This window comes from Neodiprion virginianus, chromosome 4, assembly GCF_021901495.1.
Source record: "Neodiprion virginianus isolate iyNeoVirg1 chromosome 4, iyNeoVirg1.1, whole genome shotgun sequence".
Taxonomy (NCBI): domain Eukaryota; kingdom Metazoa; phylum Arthropoda; class Insecta; order Hymenoptera; family Diprionidae; genus Neodiprion; species Neodiprion virginianus.
The window spans coordinates 41,377,183-41,403,506 of NC_060880.1; the positions used below are offsets into that span (position 1 = coordinate 41,377,183).

The 26,324-nt window shown below is 39.2% G+C and overlaps 1 protein-coding gene across 10 annotated transcripts; it reads right to left on the bottom strand.

Annotated features, from left to right (window-relative positions):
- Positions 1 to 9,501: 9,501 nt before the first annotated feature.
- On the bottom strand, positions 9,502 to 25,190 carry LOC124302327 (protein dissatisfaction-like). 10 transcript variants are annotated; one of them, XR_006907684.1, is made up of 10 exons: positions 24,944 to 25,190; positions 17,238 to 17,392; positions 17,017 to 17,132; positions 13,788 to 13,976; positions 13,437 to 13,592; positions 13,083 to 13,255; positions 12,716 to 12,962; positions 12,389 to 12,590; positions 12,226 to 12,314; positions 11,626 to 11,837 (listed from the first exon to the last, which is right to left on the bottom strand). XR_006907684.1 is itself a non-coding variant. In XM_046758410.1 (9 exons), exons 2-9 carry the CDS (start codon positions 17,366 to 17,368, stop codon positions 10,687 to 10,689), a joined length of 1,464 nt encoding a protein of 487 aa, XP_046614366.1. In that variant the 5' UTR covers positions 17,369 to 17,392; positions 24,944 to 25,190; the 3' UTR covers positions 9,502 to 10,686. The 10 variants fall into 10 exon arrangements, 6 of the variants coding, with proteins under 6 accessions (XP_046614366.1, XP_046614367.1, XP_046614369.1 ...); XR_006907685.1 differs by having other exon boundaries at positions 12,226 to 12,342; XM_046758410.1 differs by lacking the exons at positions 12,226 to 12,314; positions 12,389 to 12,590 and adding an exon at positions 9,502 to 10,914 and having other exon boundaries at positions 11,512 to 11,735.
- Positions 25,191 to 26,324: the final 1,134 nt, after the last annotated feature.

The following is a 26,324-nucleotide window of genomic DNA, read 5'->3' on the forward strand; positions in this document are numbered from 1 at the left end:
GAATAACCCACGTGCACGATGAGTCGGTTGATTGCACCCTATTATATCGCTGGGATCGCAAATATGTCGCATCCAGCGACGACTCCTGAAATTACATTTGCAAAGCAAACCACTCCGTATGTACGTCCGTGACTCGATGTCCCTGTTGGTACTAAAAGCCAAAATGCATTCGCAAAACCATATACAATGACAGTTCGTTTATTCGGCTTGGTAGCGCGGGGTCGTCGTTTAAATTACGAAGAATCTTGGGTTAATTAATTATGAACTCTTAATACCTGACTTGAAACATTGGCCCTGTGACGCGCGTCGTCGGGCCGCCGCCCCCCCCCCCCCCCCCCCCCCCCCCCCCCCGATTCATTGTCGTGACGAGCCCTGCGCTTCAATTCAGCGGTAGGTAAACTTTGGTTTCCGCGTAACTTGGTCGCGGAGAAAAATTGAACACAGGTTTCTAGCCGATTGAGTTGAACGTTGTAAGCATTACTGAATTGAAAATGCATCCGTTACCACAAAACCACCATTTTTTACGATATGCAAATAATAATAACAAGAACCCAACAACAACAATAATAATAATGATGATGATAATGATCACGTTAATGATGGTAATAACAGTAATATAATAATAATATTAATAATGATAACAACAGTAATAGTAATACCAACAGCAAAAACGATACAGGGGAAAAAATTTGTTGGAATCGTATACCCGACGTTAATTATGAGGACAGCGCTGTATCGCAGTCAAAATTACTGGCATTGCGGTGTGTGACAAATTCAGAGAATATTCGCGAATTTAACTCTAACGTACCGATAAGTAATTTTCACCGTATTTCCTTGAATTTTTACTCGAAAAATAGTGCTATCCATATAATGAACGTATCACATGTGAAAGGTCTTTTTTCCATGGAATAATAATAAAAATAATGATAATAGTAATAATAACGAGGAAACAAATAAGATCCAAGAAACAAATTTGTGAATAATAAAAGTAAGATGAGAAATGGTGCAAGGGGAAAAAAACTGACACATATTTGCCCATTTGGATTATTATGTCCTGTACTTCCACCGTCATTTTGTTCTGATAAAGAAACTATAACGCTGCTGTTTGCCAATACTAGTTGGCGAAAATTACAAATTGACGTACCGTATGAAAAAAATACTTGGTATCTAACCGCTTGAGCTAGTGTCTAACGCGACGTTTAATTTAATTCGCTACTAAACAAGGTTGACCAAAGTACTGAGAGTTTCTTTTGTTAAATTTCCGATAGCCTTAATATCGTTAGATAACACCGGCCGACAAAAAAAAAAAAAAAAAAAAAGAAAGTGGTCTGTACATTTGAACAGACCCACCTACTTTTATGTATTTTGACGCGCTGAATCCGAATCTGAGGTCCGTTTGGTCCGTACACCCTCAAAATTTTGAGAAAAGTGCAAAAAAAACCGCGAAATATGGAAAATACTGCAGTATTGGTGATAAAAAAAATTATAAATATTAATCATATAAGTTTTACTTGTGATTCGATCCGCTGAGTATAAATCTGAAGTTTATTTTGCCTGTAGGCCTTTAAAACTATAAATAAATTGTATAAACTCCCTGAAAATTGCTATAAATTGTATTTACATTGATTAAATTTATTTCTCACATATCGTGATGCACTAAATCCAAATAAAAAATCTGTTAACGTGAATGAGTCAGAAATTTACCAAAAATCGTTCAAAAAAGCATAGAAAGATAAGGTAAAGAACGAGCTTTATCGATTTCAAGCTGTTCTTCGTTTGTGTCGAACTCTTTTCTCTTCAAATGACCTACGCAACGGGTTTCTCTTTCGTTTTTTATTGTCCTTCGTTACTTCCCTCTTCAGCATCCAGCAAAAATCAATGAATGCCATCATGTTGACATTCCACTTCCCTTGATATGGATAAAGCTCGTTCCTTACCTTATCTTTCTATGCTTTTTTGAACGATTTTTGGTAAATTTCTAACTGATTCACGTTAACAGCTTTTTTATTTGGATTTAGTGCATCACAATATGTGAGAAATAAATTTAACCATGTTTAACCAATTTTTTTATTACTGTAAATACAATTTATAGCAATTTTTAGATTTTTTTTGCAATTTATTTATATTTTTAAGGGCCTACAGGCAAAATAAACTTCAGATTTATACTCAGCGGATCGAATCACATGTAAAACTTATATGATTTATATTTAGAAATTTTTTTTATCACCAAAACTGCAGTTTTCTCAATTTTTTACGGTTTTTTGCACTTTTCTCAAAATTTTAACGGTGTACGGACCAAACGGACCTCAGATTCGGATTCAGCGCGTCAAAATACATAAAAGTAGGCGGGTCTGTTCAAATTTACAGATCACTTTTTTTTTTTTTGTGTTCCGGTGTAATTCGCGAACATTGCTTTGTAGGATTTTAATTTTACCGTTAGCGTTTACTCGTTTGTTCGATCGTTTCGTTCCTATTCTTGTCAATAACCACTGTATATTTCTAGGAGATCTAACGTTACACGAATCTATATAGATATTGACGAGGCCAAATCCGTGTGAAATTTTTGGCCGATTGGTTAATTAATTTCGGATTAGGTCGGGTCATGGATCCGAATTAGGAATTCGGAAATATTGCCGAAAAATAGACCTATACGTGTATGCAGATGTTTATCTACACTCCTATATATAGAAACAGATATTGAAATGTTTCGTAAGACAGGCTACATAGACCGTATCGATATACAATATATATATATATATATATATATATATATATATATATATGTGTGTGTGTGTGTGTGTATATATATATATGTCCATGTAACGGCGATTGCACAAAAGTCATCACGAATTGTATAATTATGCGTATTCGTAATCCTTCATTCTGCAACAATTTTGCTGCGATTGCTGTACAATATACTTGAACTGTAAATTTTTTCATTCTACGCAACAACCGAAGAAGAAAAATCCATCTCTATTCATAAATTATACGACGGACATGGCATACAGGGTCATTTATTGAATACCGACCGGCGGACCGTCGAGTGAAACGGGGGGAAGGCTTTAGGTATTACGGCTGCGTGTCATTCAATAGATGACCCTTTATTCGCGACTCTTTAACTCTAATAACGCACGAACCCAAAATAATATCGACTTTCGACTTCCTACGCGTAACACTCTGCTGTAATGTTGTTATCTTGAATTAACAATAAACTAGTACAGTTCAATCGCACGGTAAGAGAAAATGAAGAAACGGAAAAAGAAAGAGAGAAAAAATGCAGTTGAATATAATTACTGCCGGGATCTGCGGCCTCTGACCGGATTGGGGCATACGTTATAACATATATTGTTACACTTGCCGGCAAGCCTACGTACGTTGCATATTTACAATTATTGCACTATGGCGAGATCAAGCAAATTTCATAAAAAAAAAAATAAAGTATCGAAGCATAAATGATGATCGCAACAGAGAAGCTACTGAAAAAAATGTAACGTATTAAACGAATCGGCATCCCGCGGAATAATCTAAGAACATTTGTGGATTAAAAATACATTACACGGTGTACACCTGACAAATATAGTACACACGCCTCATACGACGTGTGGGATAATTCTGTTTCGTGCTCACAAAATGGCAGCATGTGACCATTTTAAGGAATAGTACCTACTATTATTAATAATAATAACAATAACAACAACAACAACAACAATAATAATAATAAAATATAATAAAAATAATAGTAATAACTATAGTAATTACAATAATAATAATAACGATAATAATAATAATAGTAATAGTAATCATTGTAGTAATAATAACGATAATAATAATGGTAATAGTAATAATAAAAACAACAACAACAACAACAACAACAACAATGACACTATATGATAGAATTGTAATATGATTATTAATAACAAGCTTAATAATTACAACGTAATTTTTTTTTTTTGAAATTTAATGATAACAAAAACATTGATAATAGGAATAGTTACTACGATAATAATTAATATTATTAATACTATTATTATAATTATAGTTGTAACGATAACTGTAATACCGACGTTGTTAAAACAGTCCTCGCAGAAAAAACTAAAGATGAATGATGAAAATGATGAGAATGGAATACGTTGAATCCGTGAGCGAAAAAAAAAATGCAGCGCTTATTTCTCAGGGACACGATAATGTAAACTAACGTATTGTCGGTTGCCATTGCAGGTATAATTCTGATCAGCGCGACGTTGGTCGACACTTGAATCATTAATTCGAAATGCATGCATAAGATAAGACGCTTAACTGGCATATGTTGTATATATGCGCTTGGTATTCATACATAGAGCGCCCCGCCAGAGGCGTAAACTAACAATAAACGCGGCGAGGGCTTCGTTGCTCCATAATTAATATAATTGCTGTTTGCTTGAGTTACGTCATTGGCAAGCGTGCACGATCACTTGGCGTTTTTCGCATTCGTGGCGTTGAAAACTAGATTGCAGTTCGAAAGAGGAATAATACAGTCGGCGATGAAGGGAATGGAAGCGATGAATAAAAATAAAAGTGAAACACGTAAACAATAAAAAGTATAATAATCAAGCCCACGATGCATAATTTTGAAATTGTTCCGTTATGCAAAGCCAGTGTGACAAAACATGTGAAACGCTAATCCCTAAACACAAGTTTGAAAACTAAGAACCTACTGAGTTTCATGTTTATCAAGCGCGAGATTACACGACCGATTTAAAAGTACTTATGAGATTTTATCCCATTTATTCGTAAAACATCGGATCAATTTAAAATTCTTCGCCCTATAATCGCCTTCGGATGTCAGGTTGTGCGCTATAACCTCGAAGCCAGTCTCGCGACGAAATTTATTGATTGAAAATCTGTACGATATTTATTCATAATCGTCTATAGATGACCAAAGCGGACTTTTTGACAACAGCACGATCTGTTAACAAAAAAAAACTCCGAATCGATTGGAATTATTGAGAAAAGAATGTTGAACCGGTATTCGTAAATATTCTTAAATCGGTCGAACGGAAGTCCGTGTTCGAAACTCCCTAAAGATATTTTCTTGGTAATGAATCACACTTTTATTATTATTATGTATCATTTACTATGTATTACGTATCGTCGTTGTTGTTGTTGTTGTTTTTGTTGTTGTTGTTGTCGTTGTTATTATTATTATTATTGTCGTTATTATTATTATTATTATTATTATTGATATATCATTTTCATTATTACACTACTATTGCTATTATGATTGCTATTGTTTGTCTACCTTGATTACTTTAATGGCTATTATCCTATTATAATTTCTTCTACTTTAATAACTACTACTATTTTTGTGCCTTCAGTGATTGATTATTTGCTGTACTTTGATGAATTTAGTAAAATGAATATGTATGAATTTGTTTAATTTTTGTATTTCATATAATATGTATTGGTAATTCTACGGAAATCATGACGGAAAACAGAATAACATTATACAAAATTTGAGATATGATTATGGATAAATAAAATGATGACGACGGCGATGATTATAATGGTGACTACTACAATTTTACTTACTACTACTACTACTACTACTACTACTACTACTACTACTACTACTACTACTACTACTACTACTACTACTACTACTACTACTACTACTACTACTACTACTACTACTACTACTACTACTACCACTACTACCACTACTACTACTACCACTACTACTACTACTACTACTACTACCACTACTAGCACTAACTACTACACGGAGAGAAAAATCTGAGAAAAATTACCCCGCTGTCTATAATCGTGATGTAAAAGACACCTAATGCATTTTTTATTGATGCATGTTACAAAAATTATAGGTTTTTATGAAAAAAATTACTACCTTGCTTAGAAACTATGTATTTCGGCAGCATAAAATTTAAAATGTGACGACGCATTTTTCTGATGCAGCACCGTAAAAACTACATTAGGTGTCTTTTACATCACGATCATAGTAACAGCAGGGTAATTATTCTCAGATTTTTCTTTCCGTGTACGTATTTGCAAGACAGAAGAAAAACTTGTGCACTGCATATTGTTTTAATTTACACAAGGCGCATAAAATTTTGACGACAAATTAAACTTATGGTGTTTTTAATGGATAATGTTCAAAGATTACTACATATATGATTGATCATTAAGTATACAAAGAGTAGAAATAAAGTTCATAACTATAAGGCAAGACAGACGGTGCGGTTATCCCTCCAGAGAGCGAAATTGTCACCAACTTTTAAGTCAAATTTGAGTAAAACTAAAAAACAATCAAAACTGCATTAAATGAAAAATGACGCCAGATCGTGGACGATAGAACAATATCAAACAACACGTTTTAATTGTAAGCTCAAAAAATGTCTGGTCAATTGTACTTGATCTCGTTGGTGCTTGGCCGATCATCTCCTACAAGTGTGAGGTATTACACACCAAGTCGAGGGATGAAAATGCCATTCCGCGGTGATTCCGTCATCTTTTTAACAGTAATATTTGGACTTTTTCGTTTAAATTAGTAAAATGAATATATAAAAAAAAAAAATAGTTATCACTTCCGGATTTGGCCTAAAATGATCATCTTTGACGATGAATATTTGACCATTTTTTCGAATTTTTCTAAACTGGCATTTGTTTCAAGCGAAAAACCAGAAATAATGCAAGAGTGCTGTTCAGAGTTTAGGACTATTGTGTAAAAAATTATGAAGCAAATCAAAAATGATGAGGTATAATCATTTGTCGAGTTGTCGTGGAATACCTCATATGTAGAATATATGTATAGATAGAATACCCATGTTCCAACTTGAAATACATACGAAATGCGAAGTAAATACTTCGCGCGGTGATGAAAAATTTATCGAATAACGAAATGAAATGAAAATGAAGTGAAACCAAAAATACATTTGGGACCTTATAATCCTGGAGGGAAAACTCACCGCTGAGTTCGATTAAAATTTTGTTGATGTGAGGAATTGCCATATACCATAGATCGGAAATTTTAATGAGAACCATACTACGTTGGATGTGTAAAAATTAATTGTGTGAAGAAAGAAAGAAGGGTGCGCTTCGACCGCAAATTTACCCTAACGCATTATAGCTTTCGTTTCGACAAATTATCGATCCGACATATAAATTAAGATTTGCAAATCTGCCGAAGACTATGATTATACACTAAATGCGATAATTTTACAACACATACATATCTATGTATTGCATGTATGTACCTACGTATACATTTTATGGACGATTTTTTTTTAGTTCTTGTGTGTTCCGTAACCGGTGACATAACTATCCGATCAACAATACATACTATGGCTCACAATATTTACAATTCTCCTATTTGTTACTACATACCCGCAGCCGTAAATCAAACAAACCACAAGTGCAATAGTGACACAGGCATAGGGCTTGAGAGCTTCCTCTTACTTCACTCCGTTATTGTTATTATTGATGTTTCTTTCGTACGGGTTGATTGTTTCAATTCCACAATTCCCCGCAAACATGCCGACACCCGAGATTTGTCTCGTTGCTTTGACCATTGCGAGCCTTTGCGGCGATTATCTTTGCGCACGTCTACACGTCTATGTATTGTTACTCAATATATCAATGCTAGTACCACAATTATTACGATTATTATCCTTATGCTATTGTTATTACTAGTACTACGGCCATTACTTGTATATAATGATGATGATGATGATGATGATGACGATGATGATGATGATGATGATGATGATGATGATGATGACGATTACTATCATCAATGCTCAATCACCGTTGCTACCAGCAACTACCCTATCACCAGTCGGCTGTCAGTACTACCGCTACCACTACTGCCACTGCCACTGTTACTGCTACTACAACTTTTACTGGCTGCTGCTGCTTCCATTGTTATTGTTGTTTTTACCATTATTACTATCATCAACACTATCATGACTGTTATTGCCTTGAACAGTGTCCGCTAGAACCGACTTGAATTCCTTACTCACTGCTCGCAACTCGAAATAGATCCGGTACGTCGGCATGCCACAATGCTACCTCAACAATTCCACTGAATTCAAACAAAAAACTCATACCTCATGACGATCCGCAATGGAAAATAATTATTATACTACGTAGACCGTTGAACGCAGATTTCTTACAATGTTACAGGTGTAATTCTATATAGGAATATCTACTTTGCACATGCAGGCACACGCAGTCGCACACGCAGTCGCACACACACACACACACACACACACACACACACACACACAGGCTCACGCTCTCGCGTGCAATGAAATTCGAATGTTGGTTAATAACGGCATTTATCAAAATCTCTATAACCAACAGTCAAGTCTCTCTTCTCTTTCTCGAATTAGCACACTCGCGTACAAGACCATTTATTGAACACCGGCCGCCCGATCCTTGAGTGATGATAAGAAGGCCACCCGATGCCGAGGTCATGCAGCCTAAAATCGACTGCGTCCGTCGCAATCGTGGGCGGTGTTCAATAAATTACCCTGTATGTCCCGTAACGCCTATAGATACAGGTTACAATCCATATTACATCCACACAATTATACCCAGGAAATATACTACAGAGAAATATTAGGTATTTATACTGAGTTAACGGGGAGTGAAAAAATTAATAATAAAATACTAATTTATAATTAATAATGAAACGTTGTATAACGATGGTGCGATGAGTAAAATACCGCGGGTAATAATCATGCGATGATAATGACGATTACGCGGAAGAAATGTTGGATCAATAGATTTATACAATCCGACCGATTACACCTTCGGCATAATGTTTGATGAACGAATATCATTCCTGTATCGTAACAACGTCGAATGGGAAAGAACAGTGGCCGTGGATGTATTTTTATTTATTCATTGGAAAAAATTGATTCACGTCTCTTCGACCATTCAACCGAATAATATAGCGCTGTCGCGGAGCCATTCATTTCTGGCCTGACCGTTCTTTCGTTGTATTGCAATTCTCCGATCCCGTATATCTACAACGCTGTACACTTTTCTTTCTTCTTCGAAAACGAATCCTAGGCCAACTGCCAAGACGGAAAGTATAAATTGTTCGACGTTTCTTCGTTGTCCGAGAATCGTCATGTAAAAACTGAGCCGATTGTAATAACGTATTTTACCCATAGGCGTACAGCCATCTGTATAATAATACCTGGTAACAATTCCTCACAAATGATGTGCTTCGAACATTGTGGCATCAAAATTTATTGCGAATTATTATTGTATAACGTACTCTTGGAATTTATAAATGTAAAACCGTTAAAATATTAAGGAAACAAAGCAAAATGGAAAAAAGTAAGAATAAATTCACTGTATAGATTTTGGAGAGCCAAAATGGGTTTATGTGCTTAGATGCTAAAGAATAATGATAAATAAAATTATTGAGAAAAACAAAACACAAGAAAACATTTAAAATAACATTTCTTCAATCCCATAAACGTTTTTGAACAACGGTCAGAGTATAACAGCTAAAAAGAACTATCCGTAGGATAACCGTGGATTCGTAAATTATTTCATTTGCCAATTGAACGATGAATATTGTCTGCATACAGCTTATCTGTGTATTTTGGCACCGCTTGCTATCTTTAAATTATAATACGTAACATATGAATGGTTGTATATGTAGACACCACGTTAATTAAAACCCGATTCACAGCTCATTATATACTCATATAATAAATATGTATGACCTATAATACAAGAATCATGCAGCCCGTTTTTCATAAATAACACATATAAATCCAAAAATTAACAATGTAATAACAGTCGTATGTAAATTCACGTATACACTTGTAGCCAGTTTCTCACAAATATTGCGGCATACACATTCACTTATTATATATTAAATTACGTTAAATGAGAACCGCTCTCGGGCAAAATATTCATAGAATCAGATTTATAAGGAACTTATGTGTAACATTCAATCGAGGATTGTATGTAATTGTATATATATGAGTACAATGCAGTCCATGAGTTATTATACATTCTCCTTTTTCTACCATGAAAAAAAAAATAAATTATTCTAGTTAATAAATATGTCTGCTCTGTCCTGTTGAATTATCCCCAATTCCCGAATTTGCGCAATGTATACCAATACGAGGTCATTTTTAGCGATTAGTACATATTTTCGATGGTATGTAAAGTCGATGAAGAAACTTCGGTGTGAAAATTAAACGGTGTTTTTGGGAAAAAAAAAAGGTTAAAGAAATTGATGAACACGTACGTTGATACGGAAATAAATAAATATGTAGATAAATTTGATCCACTGGAGCACGAGAGCTGTGACTCTAGATCCGTTAGTGGGGATTCGATAGAGGAAGTTACAATCTGACGTGTCGGTGAAATCCATGATCCATGCACAGAAAAATTCAATAATTTAGTCAAATCCTAGCCTCACTTTCTGAACGCAGACTGATTCATGCCTCAGGTACGTCCATATATTAATATGTCAAATTCAATCGGCGAAGAAATGTTTCACAATGAGGCCGAAAACCCGTGACATATCTGCAACCGCTGAACATTTGAGACAATTCTCACCAACTGCATAAAAGGAGAATAAAAATCATACTTTTCAAGCAAGTGATAGTACTTGTGCCTTGCACATTACCGTGGGAACGAGTCTCACTAATTGTTATAGTGCTACGCGCCAGAACCGAGCCGCTGGGTTCGTTGCAATCCAAGTTCCCGGCAGAAATCGGTGGCATTCTTGTTCTTGTTTACATTGAAATGGTTGACGGTATCCGTCTGGATTTCAAGCGTTTGGATATACGTAGAGATCACAGCGAGCTTAGCTTCTTCTATGCTTCTTCTGGTCGTTAATTCTAGTTGTGATCCCAGCAACACGGAAGAATGGCGGTGTTTCCAAACCTGTGTTATACAAGACCATTGCGATAGGCAAGCAACGCGGTCGAACTCTTCACTGCACTTTTGAATCCTATCATTAATATTGCACGAATAATCCTTGATAAATGCAACAAAATCCCGGCAAATCTCGAATGCAATCATAGATGACTAGAATACAAGCCCTAACATCGTGCGCGTCTTTAATCGGGACTCAATTATTTTTTCCTACTTTATACGTGAACTACGGATGAAATGTTAAAAGACAGAGGTATGAGCTGCGATACGCATCTCATCCTCAGCCCAAATAATCCTGAAGGGCATTAAACGAAGCCGACGTTTGAGAAGAACGCCCGGCACGTATGGCCGAGAGGGAATCTTCATGGGAGCCAATTGGCCAAATCGAGAGATGTCACTTCCGAGCTGACTCGTACCCCGTGAAATTTAACACCCTCCCACGGATGCCGATGCTACAGTAATTACACAAGAAGCAGAAGTAGGGCTAGTTACAGTATAGGTATACTAACACGTACAATAAACGTTGGCGAATGACTGTTGGGCATACATATGTATGTAATTGGCTAGGAATGCCTAACTGGATTATAAAAAATTTGCTACTCAAACCGGCCTCGTCGCATGGACCATGTCCCCTAGAAGCCGTTCGACGCTAACGTCCCCCACGGTCGGCTTGAAGAGCAACTCCTGGAGCGTCCTGCGGCAGAGAGCTCGCGCCGGTGGAAGGAGAAGAAGCAGCCGTCCGACGCGACCCGCGCCCTGCTCGCCGAGTACGGCTACGGTTTGTTCCTGAAGAGCTGTTACCCTCACGGCCTCGGCTAGACCTCGCGATTCTACGATAGAGGGATCGGCATTCAAGAGTTTTCTTCCCTTCTTTCCCACTTTCCGTTTGATCTTAACTTGGAGCAGTGTATACAGTGAAACTTCAGTTATACCTGTGTACGTTTTTGAAAGGATATAGCAATATTGACGTATAGCTAAGAATAACGTTCAAGTGAAATACCTCGACATTCCAATATGCCAATCCATCGTAATTGTAAGATAAAGAAATTATGATTTTCAGAGGTTTTGCACATCATATCAACTTGTCATTTTATTCACCCTGGCGAAATCAACTGATATCATTAATTAGAGCATGTCACCGCAGAGCGCGCTAGAGTAACCCTTCGAGAACATACTGGATCATTCTGACCCACACCATTTTCTTCTGAAATAGTAATACTGCAAGAATTTCTGTATTTCCGGATTTTCTTTGTTCAAATTTATCACATGTATTTGTACTTATAAACTACACGCTCACATTATAAGATAGTGAAAGTATACCCTTGAATTTTTTTCTGGTCAATTGGACTCGTACGCTTGAAATGGTAACGCATCAAAAACGGGAGAGAGTGATTTTGACCCAGAGTGTTCTTCGTCATAGAAAAAAATAGGTGTGTCCTGTGAGGGTTAAGGTTAATCCAGTGATGTTAAGTGAAGATCTAACCTGAACTTGGCAGAACGTGTTTGGACTAGCAATAGGCGCATAGGTCAAGCTGCGCCATCCAGCGGTAGATAAGTTCACGAAACATCAAAACGCGCACACCATCTAGCGGTAGGCAAGTTGAACGTCGAATCGAAAGATTCGACTAAAAATCAGCCGTAATAACGTAGAAATGATGAGCGCCAGGGGACGGAATACGTAGTGTCTAAGTGCGAAAAACGTATACACGAGAAATGTACAACTACGAAACGTATAACCGAAGTTTCACTGTAATTCTAGCTGGGTGGTGGATGCATTGTCCCTGAAGTATAATGAAATTCGATTTTGTACCTCCTTTGAAAAGAACTATCGCCTTCAGGCAAGCGTACTCGGAGTGGTCGATCCTCAGCGTTGCGCATCTTGCCAGAAGTTCCCTGAGCCTTCTTGCCTCCTCTTCCAGGCCAGATCGCCTGTCAATGGATGCGTCAGCCGAGACCAGAGCAGCCGCCTCCGCCGGAAAGTTCCATTGCGCCGCCGTAAGGACGAACAGTTCGCTCCAGGACTCTTCGAGGAGTATCGCCTGGTCTCGATATGACAGCTGAAACGATTGAAGGAGTAAAACACATTCGTAAAGCGATCAAGTTTCGGCACGCTTGATTTTATTGCTGGAGTAATGGAGAAAGTTTTTTTTTTTTTTAATGCATTTAGTAAGAACAACCTGGAGGAAGGAGGGTATACTTCTTGCCCATTTAACAGCAAGAAAAAGTAGCTTCGCTGCAGATTCGTAAACGTTCTCCGTTGTCAACAGCGTCAATCCCGAGGAGGCGTAGTCCGACATTGCCGTCGCCAGGCTCGATGGCGAGGATGCCAAAGGATCGCCATGGGCGTCCTCTGCAAGAATCAATAACTTGTCCAGTCATTTCGTTACTTTACATGTTAGTATCACTATCACTGTCCTTAATATATGTATATAGTTATACACCTTACGTACGTATATACCGAGCTGTTTTCGTTGGATGGGTACCCGGTCGTCGACCGATAGATATCGGTTATACGTAATTTAAGCGCTCACCCTTTCCCGAGTTTTGGCTGTCAACGGTTGCAGCTTCCTCGGAACTCGTCACCTCGTCTTCCTTGGCCGAAAGAGGTGGCGGCAGAGGTTCGTTCCCCGCCCGCGCCAGGAAAAGCCCCTGAATTGGAGGCGATGACTGACACTTGAAATCTATACCTGAGGGTCAATATCGGCTTCAGAAAACCTCCCCTTGTAACAGCACGTTTATACGTAGCCTGCATATTTGTATTGAATTACTACTTTAAGCTGTGAAAGTTGACCTGAAGATAATCGTCTCACTTGCAGTAAGATTGGATTCCGGCCAAGTCGGCGTCCGAATTTGCACAATAATCGAAATAAACATTGACTTACCCACGCCTGGTGCAAAGGTCGGTATCGTTGGCTTGAAGGGGAAAAAGGCTGGGTAGATGAGCGGATGATACGGAGCTCCAGTGGCCGTATGGTAGATGTGGGGGATCCCGGGATGAAGTCCCGATGGAACTCTGCGGACGGTGGTCGCAAAAGATGCTACATTTCTCGGTGCTCTCTCGTGCTGCACCGCTAAATTGTGGAAACGTTAGACTCGTGCAAGATTAATTAGACAAGATAACAACGAGAAATTTAATATGAATTATGATCATAACGTTCAAGTATAATTTCATTTCAGTGTATTTGTCTCGACAGGCCTCCAGTTCCCATCTATCCTATCGAGTAAAAGTCCTGCAAGGAATATCCTACAGAACCTTTTCTATAAATATTTTATCCTACAATGTTCGCTACTACGGAAATGGAAATCAGGGGACTGCGTGTTTTGGTTTCAGATATTATTCTAAATAAGTTGAGGAGTTCTCGACTTGTTTAAATCATTTTTCCGCTGTAGCGAACTCTGTAGAATAGCACGAAGCATTCTGTAGAAAAGAATATATCCATCATTTCATGTAAAACGTTCTCTGTAGGAACGCACTCAGTGGGATGAAATTTCTATAGAAGAGGTCCTACGGAATATCCTCTGTACGAGGACTTTTACTCTGTATGACAGATTTCTGTAGAACCAGTCCATCCCCATTTGTCTCGAGAGTTACCGCATCTTCTTCCGCCTTTGCCCTCGTCTACTCTAATGGCACTCGCTAATTGATACCCAAGCGGAATCAAGCGTTTGCATTGTGATTCGATCGACGATGCGCGGGTGAAGGGGGAAGGGGGTGGGGGGAGGGATAAGGGAGAAAGGGAGTAGGCTCTGGCATTGAGTGGCGTCGCCGCTTCAAGTACCATTTTGTTTACAAAAGCTGTGAACCTCGGCCTGCATCTGACACTTTGTCCCGCCCCGACAAACCGTCGTGTAATGGGTGTTTTTCGTTCAGTTATCTTTTTTTCACGTTTCGGTCTTTTTTCACAACTAAAGTAAATACGTCACTCGGCATATGCATTGTGATGTTATTTGGGTATCGGAACGACGGGTTGCACCCGTACAGCGACACTCTCAGGGTGCAGGGTGGTATTCGCTGACTGCCACGGCAGGGGTATTTGCACCACGATGTGTACATAAATGACGTATGCCGCGTTTTATAAGTGCTCGAGGAATAGGTAACGGTGGCTCGTCGAACCGCAACTCCCAGCATTTCGTCCGTATACCTATACGTAGATGAACGTGGGTGCGTACTTGTGTGATATGCGGACCGAATATTATACGGGGGCGGGGGGGGGGGGGGGGGGGGGGGGGGGGAGCTTACATTGCCCCGTGACCAATATGTTAGCCGCAGAGATTCCATGTTTCAGAACAGACCTAAGGATTGTGACGAACCAAACGGAGAAAGAAATTGTGAAAATTGTGAAAAATTAATACAACAGGTAAACAGCTCCCGTAGACATCTGTGTTAACATTGTGAAAAACAAAGTATAGGAATGCAGAGTACTGAAAATCTCGAAAATCCCGTACTCATGGCTTTGAAGAAGGAAGGTTACAACGAAGCTTGGGTCCAGTCTGCACGATCTATCAAATCGATTTCGACTTATCTGCGATTCACCAAGGTTCACACCAGCCTCACAATCACCATCGCTTGTTATTAAGGGTGAATTGGCTGAACCGTTTGAAACAAAATTTAGGAAAACGAAGAAAGCCAACAATAGCAAGCAGGAATTAAACAAACATCCGTACCATGTAACAGAAACTAATGGAAACGAATTTGAATAACACAAGCTAACAACAAAATGTAAACAATTTGAGAAATGCTTTTACGATGAAAAAGTTCAAAATGATTGAGCTATGGTGCTTTAGATCAAATCCTAATGTTTTACAGGAATTTCGCTCGCTGATAAGATTCCCATTAATTGCCTGAAAAACATTCGAGAAATCTTGCATTATAGTACAGTTATGATGTGCAAATCAAATTGTCGACGAACATCCGTTTCGTCGTACTTGCACAAATCAAAGTTTTATTCACTTTTGCATGGAGATGACTGTTCGTAAAACTTTTTGTCAGGCGCCTTTTGAAAATCACTATAGGGTGTGAGGGTACCAGAATTCTATCTTGTCCGGCCGGGTGGGGAAAGATCTATCAGTTTCGGCTCGGGTTTCCCGAAAACATCGGGATTCATGAAAACTTTGAGATTCCCAAAACATTAGTCTTATCGAAAATTTCGGGATTCCCAATGAAAGATGGTAGACTTTTTAGTGAAAATATTGATGTCATTTAGATATACTATTTACTATGAGTATTTAGCATTTGGTATTTGTTCAATATTATAAATGTTTGCTTAGTTAGATTGCCCAAGTTTCTGGTTTCCCCAAGATTCCAGGTTTCCCGATTATTCTGGAATCGCCAAAAAAACCGATCCGATACAAATCCGTTCCGAACCCGAACTATTTTTACCGATATTTCGGGAACCCGCACAACCCTAGAAATCACTATTACGAACAATATAAGATCAAACATTTTACAATTTAGTGAAAAAAATCATCGGCGTTTATTAATTTTCATAGCTCTAATTATGAAACATTTTCTCGAATTTTCGATAATAAAACTTCCACTACTTGAATTTTCTCGAAATATTTCTGTGAAATGTTTTTTCATGTTTACTATCATCAGCGCAAATAACATTACTGGCGGGTGTGGGTAAAAATAAAGAAAGCAATCAAAAAATCGAAGGTCCACAATATCGAAGTTTTAAAGCAACGAAAACTTGATATAAAGAATTTAAAAATGTTAAGAGTCAAAGATAGAGAAGTAAAAGATCGGAAAGGTCAGAACGTAGAATGCCAAACTGTAGAATCGTCAGAATTCCTCTCGATAATATAGAATCGTACACATATTCTCGACCTTGGTGTTCCATGTTTTGACCTTTCTTTACTTTCTCGTTCTGTATTTCGACTTACTACATGTTTCCAATTGTCTGTATTTGAACCTACCACATTTTTAAATACTACGAAAATTCGATATTCTGGTCCTTCTATGAATCAGCAATTCTGGTTTTTTACCGCTAACCTTCCCGGAGACTTTTCAAACCGAATTTGCCATTTTTGTCACAACGATTGATTCCGACGGTCCTGCCGGCTCACCCTTATTAACAATGAATCAAAAAGCCAGACAAAAACCGGGCATACCGTCTCGCTTCATGTTCACCCGCAAACATTTGGTGAAGCGACAAGCTTGACACTGGTTCCTTCGGGATACGTCAACAACGCATCGGCCGTTCTCCTTGCACACGTAGTCCAGATTCCTGAAAATCGATACAGCGTGTTTCCAATGGTCGAAACAAGAAAAATAACCCATAACCCACCCATTCTCGTACCGTGAACAAATAATTAAGTTAACGTGTAGTTACCTCGCATACCTGCGGATGGACCGTTTGAAGAAACCGCGACATCCGTCGCAGCTCGGCACCCCGTAATGTTTTCCCGAGGCCTTGTCACCGCATACTCTGCATAAGACTTCACCCCTGCCACCCTCGTCCATATCTGGTCGAATTACGTACGTACCCTTGTGTCAAAATATTTCTATAATTTTTTCACTGCAGTTTCGAGATATTTAACCCTATATATATCGCAATTACAATGAGAACGAATGATAACCTATTATCAACTGATACGGTGACGCTTTTTCCACATTTCGGTGAAATTTAAGTCGAGTAAGAAACGTGCACGGAGTCTTCTTTGTCTGCACAATCATGTGAGCTGAGTTTACTCGAGTTTGCTCGGTACATAATGCGCCCTAGGTCGGGACAACGTTGGTCCGTCCGTTCGTTCGTTCGCAATATCATGCTGCCGCTCTATCTCTATAAAATCTGCCTAAATCACTGGGCTAAAAATAATTTCTCAAACCTCTGAAAAATGGCAAAATGATGCAAATTTCGAGAGCCATCGCAATTAACAATGTACAGCTGTTGCCCGATGGCGTTACCGGTAATTCCAATTCAAAAATTCAACGTCAGTTTTTCTTGGAATAGTGGAATTGCTTTTTCCACACAGACCATACATTCTGGTGTTGAGTTTCTACATCGCGTCGGCAAGCCTGTGCCCGAGACGTACGTTTTCCTACTGTTCCATGCGTCATACAACAATCATTAAACAGAAGGTTCTCTGTACAATGCCTCAGAAATAATTCATCCTACTGTTTCCGTCTAATTTGCATGCTGGACGTATGATATTATCGGTAAGTGTATAAAAACAACCCCCCCTTTCCTTGCCGCTGCGAAACTTCATAATCGCAATGAAATGGCGCGAAATATGTTATCTTCGTATCAAAGTTCCCGCCGTGCTCGAAACCACCGAGTTAATGGCACTGCACAACCACTCGTGACTTCTGTAACAACCCTCTCCCTCGTTTCTCCTTCTTTGTCTCACCGTAGTTCCTCGCGGGCGATGATGCAACCAACACCTCTCCGTCACTCCCGCGCGGCTTAATAGGACTACGTCGACCACCTGCTCGATTCCCAGACTCAATAATGCAGCAGCAGCAGGGAGCATGGAGCATCGGCCAGAGTCGACCCAAGGCGAAGGCATGGCCGGCCACAATATGGCGCCGGGCTCTCGTGTCATCCAGAAGCCCTCATTTGTGAGCATCAACTTGTCATAATATTATTACTCAATGGCAGAGAACACCGCGATAGCTTTCCGTCGGAACCGCGAGCCTTCGATCTGCCACGCTCGAATAGGTATGCGGTAATGCGTGCATACGTACCTATACGTATACGTACATTGTAGGTGTGCGCTGGGTTGCGACCCTGCGCTGGTCATATACCTTTCTATAATAGGTGATCGTTAGCTTGGAAAGCTTTCGACGCTACTTGCAGAAAGTCGATGGCTCTGGTTCTTTGTGAGTTAATCGTATGCTGCTTTACTGGTCGATGCTTCCCTCTGGCATATCCTGTTTGTTGTACGTTAGGCATTCGTCGAAGGATTTCAGGTAATTCGAAAGCTCAATCCTTACGAAGGCTCGTGCAACGCTTCTTCGAGAGGGAAACGACAATGCACAGTAATGTTCGTTAATACCACGAACTTTCTGCCAACTTGCTTTCGATCAGAAGCAAAATTCGCTTACGTAATACTCGAAGTTGCATTTGTTTCGAACCGAAACCAAGATAGCAGCAAGGTTAAGGCATTAATGAATATTACTGTACGAATAATAGTACATTAGATATCTAACGAGGGATCAAAGTCGACTTTTATTCCTGTACTACATATAGGACTTTATTTTTGACTCAACTCTGGCTGCAACATTTATTTGAAAATTGGGGCATTTAATTTGACCGCGATGTAGGCGGTGCGATCCGTCTTGTGGACAATTGTTTTCGCTCGCTTCGTCTGATTTTGGATTTGCAGGAAATATGATCTTATGTTTCCCGCAAATGCGTTTTAGGAAAAAATTTGCCACTCTCGTCCCACTTTAGAGATCAAAAGTTAACTTTACGGCTGAGTCGGGAATAGACTAAACAATGAAAAGAAGGAAACGGCACCAAACTAGCCAGCGTGACTTCTTTTTTTTTTAGCCGCTGTCCTGACAAAGCACACGTGGTAAATTTTCTGCCAACTACTGCTAGGATTGGTGTACTGTCATATGAACCCATAAATGGGATAGACCTGTTTTAAATTACGGCGAGATAGAAACGAGTAACGAGCCAAAACCCTTCTAATCATATATCTCGCTTCGAAGAATGAGGTCCAAAGATTAATGATATCCGTATAAGTTTGAGCTTTCCCAACGGTTCAAATGATTTTTATTTATTTTTTTATTTTTATCTTGTACAACAAAATAAATAAATGAATTACACGAGTTATTTAAAAATTAGGATTCGGGCATGTTCTTCATTTACCCATTATTAACACTGTTGCCTATAGATACTCGCACCAAATTTTACTGCAAGGTTTCCCTTAACGACGGTCCCATATTTTTTTATTTTTTTTATTTTTTTTCTGCTACTGTTTGAAAAACAACCAACAAATGAATGTCAGTTTCACTTCGAATACCAGTCAGTAATCTACCGTGATATCGGTAATAGGTGTATACTAGCAATGGGAGCCGGAGTCTTGTGTATTCTCGTAGTTTCTCGGCATGAGCTTGAAATGAACTTTAATGAGAAATCACCGTAACGGGAATGGGCGTCGGTCGGTACTAGATGTAATTCGCGATCAGCCGAGTGACCCCTTGCCGTGAGTTATAGACGATGAACTCGATGCTGCGTATACGTGATCGGGCAGGCAGTCGCCGGGTACGTGAATTGTTTAACCCTGCGTGTTGCACACGCACTTCACCGCCATATGTCGTCTACTTCCCGCGGTACAACTTTCCGACGGACGTCAACTTCACCCAATAATTGCTCTCGATTATATTCCACCTATACGTAAGCGTATAAGTAAACAGAGAAATTTGCCTAACAATTAGTTCGACCGTCACTTACGTATAACACCTACAGGAAACAACATGTCGACATATTTTCGAGTTCACCCGACATATTATTTTTCGCGTTGCAAAGTTTTTGCATCAAAAACCATTTTTTACCGAGCCAAAAATGATAATGTTCCGTCGGTTCATCAATCACACGGTACAAAATAATTCCGAGCTAATGTCGCTACAAGGTAGATAATTAGTCGCTCCCAATTGAAAATTAATTCGGGAAGCCTAATTTCCAGTCATCTATTCCAGTTTAGATTGAGTATCTGTTTGGTGGCAAGAACTCGGTCGTGTTTCCAGTCTTAAATCGTTATTATAATATATGAATTTTGTTTGATGAGAATATATCATTTACTAACGAAGCAAATCATGCATGCTTTGAGACTAACTAACTATAAGTTATCTGTTACACAAGCGTGAACTGGCGTTATAATTCTGTGCTCAATCAATATGCTTTACGAAAGTCAAAGGTATTTAAATTTCCATCACAGTGATTTCATACGAATCTTACAGGTCTCCCACATACTACCAAGCATATTGCAACCTCTTCCAAGCAATCGATCATAAAGTTTGGCAAGCCATTTAGTCTCCCGGTTCTTGCCAACTCGCACGCTCCGGCAAGTGTTGTGGCATAGAAACGAATATGATGCTACCTACTTGGTAGTCCAATGACTTTCCAATAGCGCCGGATACTGCAAACTGTCACCCACGGGCGTGGATAAAAAATGTACGTCACACATAGCAATATCTGCAATTTACATACATATGCAAATTTTTTTGTCCCCAAATTATTAACTCGTCACGTCACGTGCACTTTTTCACGCGATACCAATTGTTCTCGATATGGCAACTGATACATAACATATGACGTAGATCGATTTGAAACTGATGATTACTCATTCGTTGAATAAATATGACCGAAAATATGACGCAAAACAGATGCGTAGATGCTGTTCCACTATTTTAATTGGAGCGTGGGCCAAGTGAATTTTACTACTCATGCTAAGACTACGGATTGCATCAAACTTGTTCCGATAGAACTTCCGACACCTCCGGCGGCCGAAAACCTAACCGATCTGTAAGTCGATTCACAATTTCGTTTCGATCCCGAATTTAATAGCCATATCCGATTCCGGTCATCGAAACAACGCAAAACATGTGCGACTTTCGCACGCCATAATTTTGGTCGTGATTGCGTGACGCGCTGACTTTATTATGCAGAAGCAGAACTTCCCCTTGACTTTTACCGGTGTTACGGCATACGAACATACGTACCTACCAGTTGTATAATCCTTAGTTGCATCCACCGTCGTGTATTAATGAGCTCGTAGTACCTATCGCAAAGCATTTCTTTCTCCACTTTTCCAACCATGTTTGTATTCGAACCTTGTGTAACGACAGACCGCACAAACACACTGGATTTCAAATCGGATACTGATCTAAATACCTAACCTACTATTCCTATGATAATTACTCCACATAATAACTGCGGAAGTATCAAATTTATCCAACTGCTTAATTCCGTCCGAAAATCTCAGCTATATTACCTACACACTTATTCCTTTGCAAGGTTTCGCATGAGCATATCCTACCCGCTAAACGACATGCGATAACCAGAAGGAACGGATGGAACGGGCGCACCCAACCATCACTTGGCTTCCAAGAATATAAATAAGGAAAGAAATAGTCCGCTGGACTGGCAAGTTTCAAAGTTCGAGCGTGACGAACTTGCTAAATTAGGAAGCCCACTTGACAACATACTTGGAAAATCTTTGATACGGCAGTGAAATTTGTTACTTCGATAGCCAGGATACTTGCTGCCTCGACATTGACACTAGAAATTTCTAATCCATCGAATAACTTTTTTTCCATCAACATTAAATTCCTCACCCATATCAGTTTTCGAATCTTAGCAGTTGCTGGAGATACCTTGGGATTGCATATTTTTTTCATTGCGCGAGGGCAGCAAACTACGGGAGTCCACGGAGCAACCTACCTGCCCGATGTGTACCATATGTTTCACAGCACTGGTTATGTGAACTGAGGCCTGCACGACCAGCGCGCCCGGGTTTATGGTTGTATATAATTACGGAAATTATTCTATGTAAGCGGTGGTAGCACCACACCACGCTGCAGGCGGAGCCTAGATTTATGCCACGATTTTGTGCACCGCTACAGACGACTCACCCCCCCCCCCCCCCCCCCCTCCCTCCTCTGTCTCTTTAAACATCGGACTACAATTTACAGGTCATTCCACCGTGTTTGACAAATCACGGACTCTTTCGCGGTCTTCAAAGAGCCATGTGAGAAGTGAATCCAAAACTCTTTGATACCGGCGGTGAGCCATCACAAATAATAAGTCCCGCCTTCCAGTTATTCTATACTGGAATAATCAAGGAAACAGTCTGTTCTGATTTTTAATCATTATGTTTGATTGTAAAAAAGGGAAAGATGCGTGTAATATGTACGTAATTTAATTTATCAGTTACAATTCCCGACATCCAATCTTCTGTATAAATTCCCCAAAAAGACGACCGGCCATAAATTTTTCATGCAGTCTGTTTCACCCGGAATCGACGACCTTAAAATTTTTTGAACGTGGTGCAATGAGTTAAAAATCAATTTTTTCAAGTTTCACCGTAATACGGATACTTTGAGCAAAAATATCTCATCATTGATTAGTTAACATCCCTCTCGATACATTTCATTAATATTTGCAGTACCATTGATTCGGCAGATAGTGTTAAACAATTAAGATTGACAAACCCCCAAACTAGGTTGGCAATAGCAGCTGACATTGCGACACATTATCGCCAAAATACAGGAGTATAAAGCGAGTGTGTATTAAAGTACAGCGAAGAACGTGTATTTTTCGAAATCATTCTTTCCTGCACGATGAGATGTTGTATTCTAAAATCCTGACAACTCATGCAAAAGAATTTCATGTGGACCACGTCCTCGGGTTCCTAGACGACCGTTACAACAGGTTTATTGCACATCACAGGTGTCATTACATTACTGTATGGTATATTATATTATTTTATATGCTATTGCATAATATACATACATGGCCAAAAAGTTTAATTTACCGTTAGTACGCGACCCTAAATCGCTGCATACTTAGAATTAATCGGTCGTCTGGGAACTTGAAGTCGCGGTTCCATAAAAAATTCCTTCTCGTGGATATTCAAAATTTTAGAATACAAACTCATTGGATATACCTATGGAGGAATTATATCGAGAATGATTTTTTTCATCTCGGCCTCCTGTAAATATAGTCATTTATAGTTGGATGAGATTCGCACAATATTTAATCTTTTTGCCATTCGTTTTTCCCTTTTTTATAGTTATTCCAGTACGTCAGTAAATTACATAAACCATACATCGTGACAATTAATAACAGCATGAATTCCGATTATAAAAACGTCGTTGCACACGATAGGATTTTCAAATGTATAGGTTATGCCCACAGTTTACGAGACTGCAAATCGGATCATTACTGATTGTAAGAGCAAATATTATCGCATTATAGTTTTACCTTACAATTGGCATTTCTAGTATCGATAAATTATTAGTCGTGTGCCTCGTTAATCGTGATTTTCTCGTGGAATAATACGTCGTGATTGATAAAAGACAGTAATCAACTTTCCGCATGCTCACAGTACATCAGATGCTTATTTGATGTCAAATCTGTCAATATGTTATGCCCCTCAAAATACGGAGGATATCCCCTTTGACGTGCTATTCATAGTTATAAAAGATTTTTCCACATTGTGACAGTGAAATACCCTTAGACATTTAGCATGCTGACAACCTGTAAGAAAACTTTTAATGGATTTCAAAATTTTGAGTAACGATATTACGAATGAAGAAAACAAGAGTCGATCAAATATACAACATGGCACGTGATTGTTCTACCACTGCAATTTAGTTGATAAGATTTGACGTTCGTTAACTCATCTTCGAACACGTTTTGAAAAATTTTTAACGAGTGCATCAAGATGGGACACTATTGAAATATTAATCTGATAAAACTATATTATTATTCATTATTCGAAGAAATTCTTGGGTTTTCATTTAATTTGCCACTCCTAAACAAGGATGAGAATAATTGATTAGTTTACACTTGCTCCTGTACTACTCCAAAAATGATTGCGCAGTATGTGTAGCCATACCTCGCATGAGTTTCGATTTTATGCAAAAATTTTGCACGGTTTTTTGAACAAAATTCCAGTCTAGACCGATTCACTATTATTAACAGGCTATTTGCACCGCTGCGTGTTGACTAATTATTTTTTCCAGGTGCGAAAATCGTAAGGAACGGCTCACCAACTGAGCTAAATATGAGTAGATATACTCAAATTGAATTTGCGGGACAATAATGCGATTAACTAAAATAATACTTGCGATCTGAGGGATGATTGATTTCTTCTACCGGAATAGCGTCGAGGAGTGAATGGCGATTACTATCTAAATTTTTGCAGCTTGTATTCGAGAGCATAAAAAAAAAAGTCCGCCATTAGTCTAATCACAACCACGTACAAATCTACAATACGTCTTCTCTGTTCAGCAAACTCTCCACAACAATTTGCAAAAGCAAGTGGAATGTAAGTGAAGAAACTTGCAAGTTGACTAACTCACCGTTTGAAAAATTCCAGTGATCGTCGGATATGTCCCGTCGCCTCAAATCAGCAACAATCCCCGATGAAATTCGTAACAAATTGATACAACGGGTGAACTTTCAATGAACATATATTTGTCGCCGCTAAGAGCTGCCGCAGGTTGACGAGTTTTCGGAAATGCTTTTATTTCGAACTGGTTTGCGATTGGAACAGGATCAGTATTTATGGACCAATCAATAATTGCAGGGTTCCGACCGATTGACCGATCGGCGTGGTGTCCTGGTGATCTATGATTCCTGATTTTTGGTTACGTAGCTCGTGCCCTGGTGATCCATCGTGATCCTGGCCAAGGGTGAACGTTGGCGCCGCCTTCTTCTAGGCCGAAGTCACTCGTCGTTGGCCGAGAGGCGGAGCTTTCGACCGCAACCCTCCGGGGAGCTCGCAATTGGAGGGTTGCAAACCTCTTGCGTCAAAAGCATCAGCGCCGCAAGAAAGCACCTTTTTCATCCCCTCGGTCTACCGCTTGTCATCATCTCTGCCGCCGCTTTCACCTATTTTCACACGTACAGTGCCAGTCCCTTTCAACTTGTCCTCGCCAAGTGAGCAGCACGCGCGCATGTCTCGCCCGAATGGACGCCTGCCCTGCCAATAATCTTGAAAAAGTGAACGGAGCTTTAACCCGACGCAAGAATGTCCATTTAGAAGATACACCTGCAGAGACCCCGTCAGTCGTATGCAGAGATAGCTTACAAATTTCACTTTCAACGCGACAGTGCTGCGTAGGTACCCACTACATTTTTAAGACACCTGAATAGGGGTTGACGTTGGATAGGTTGGCTACGCTTTCACTCCACAATGAAAGCACAGTTTACTTTATGCACGTGCCGGAGGGCATCGCGCAACCACGCCGCCACATCGCGACGTTGCAAATAATGGAAAACTCTGCAGTGACTAGATGGAAAAAGAAATTTTTCAGTTCTTGCGATGTTTTATGTGGTCATGGCCCTTGATACTCAGGGCGAGTCTTGCTCGACCACGATACCTACTGTCTACTCGTCGAAGCCTGGCTGCCCGACTACAGCACGAAATTTTCACTCACTCGTCTGCAAGTCTTACATTTTCCAGAGCATGACAACTTGGATAAAACTCTTTTATTCAATCTAGTAGAACGATAGTATAATATCAGCCTGGAAAAGCGTACGGTATAAGCTAAGTTGATTATTTTCAAGTAGTAGATATACTTTCTTTCTAGCTGAAAATGCCTTTTTATAAAAATTATAAAATAACGCGTAGGGGATGCATAAAATTTCAAAATTGTTCAGTTATGAAAAAGACACCTCACTGCGCTTACGATTAGAACAAAAGTGTGAGAAGGCCTTACAACGACGAAATACGTTTTA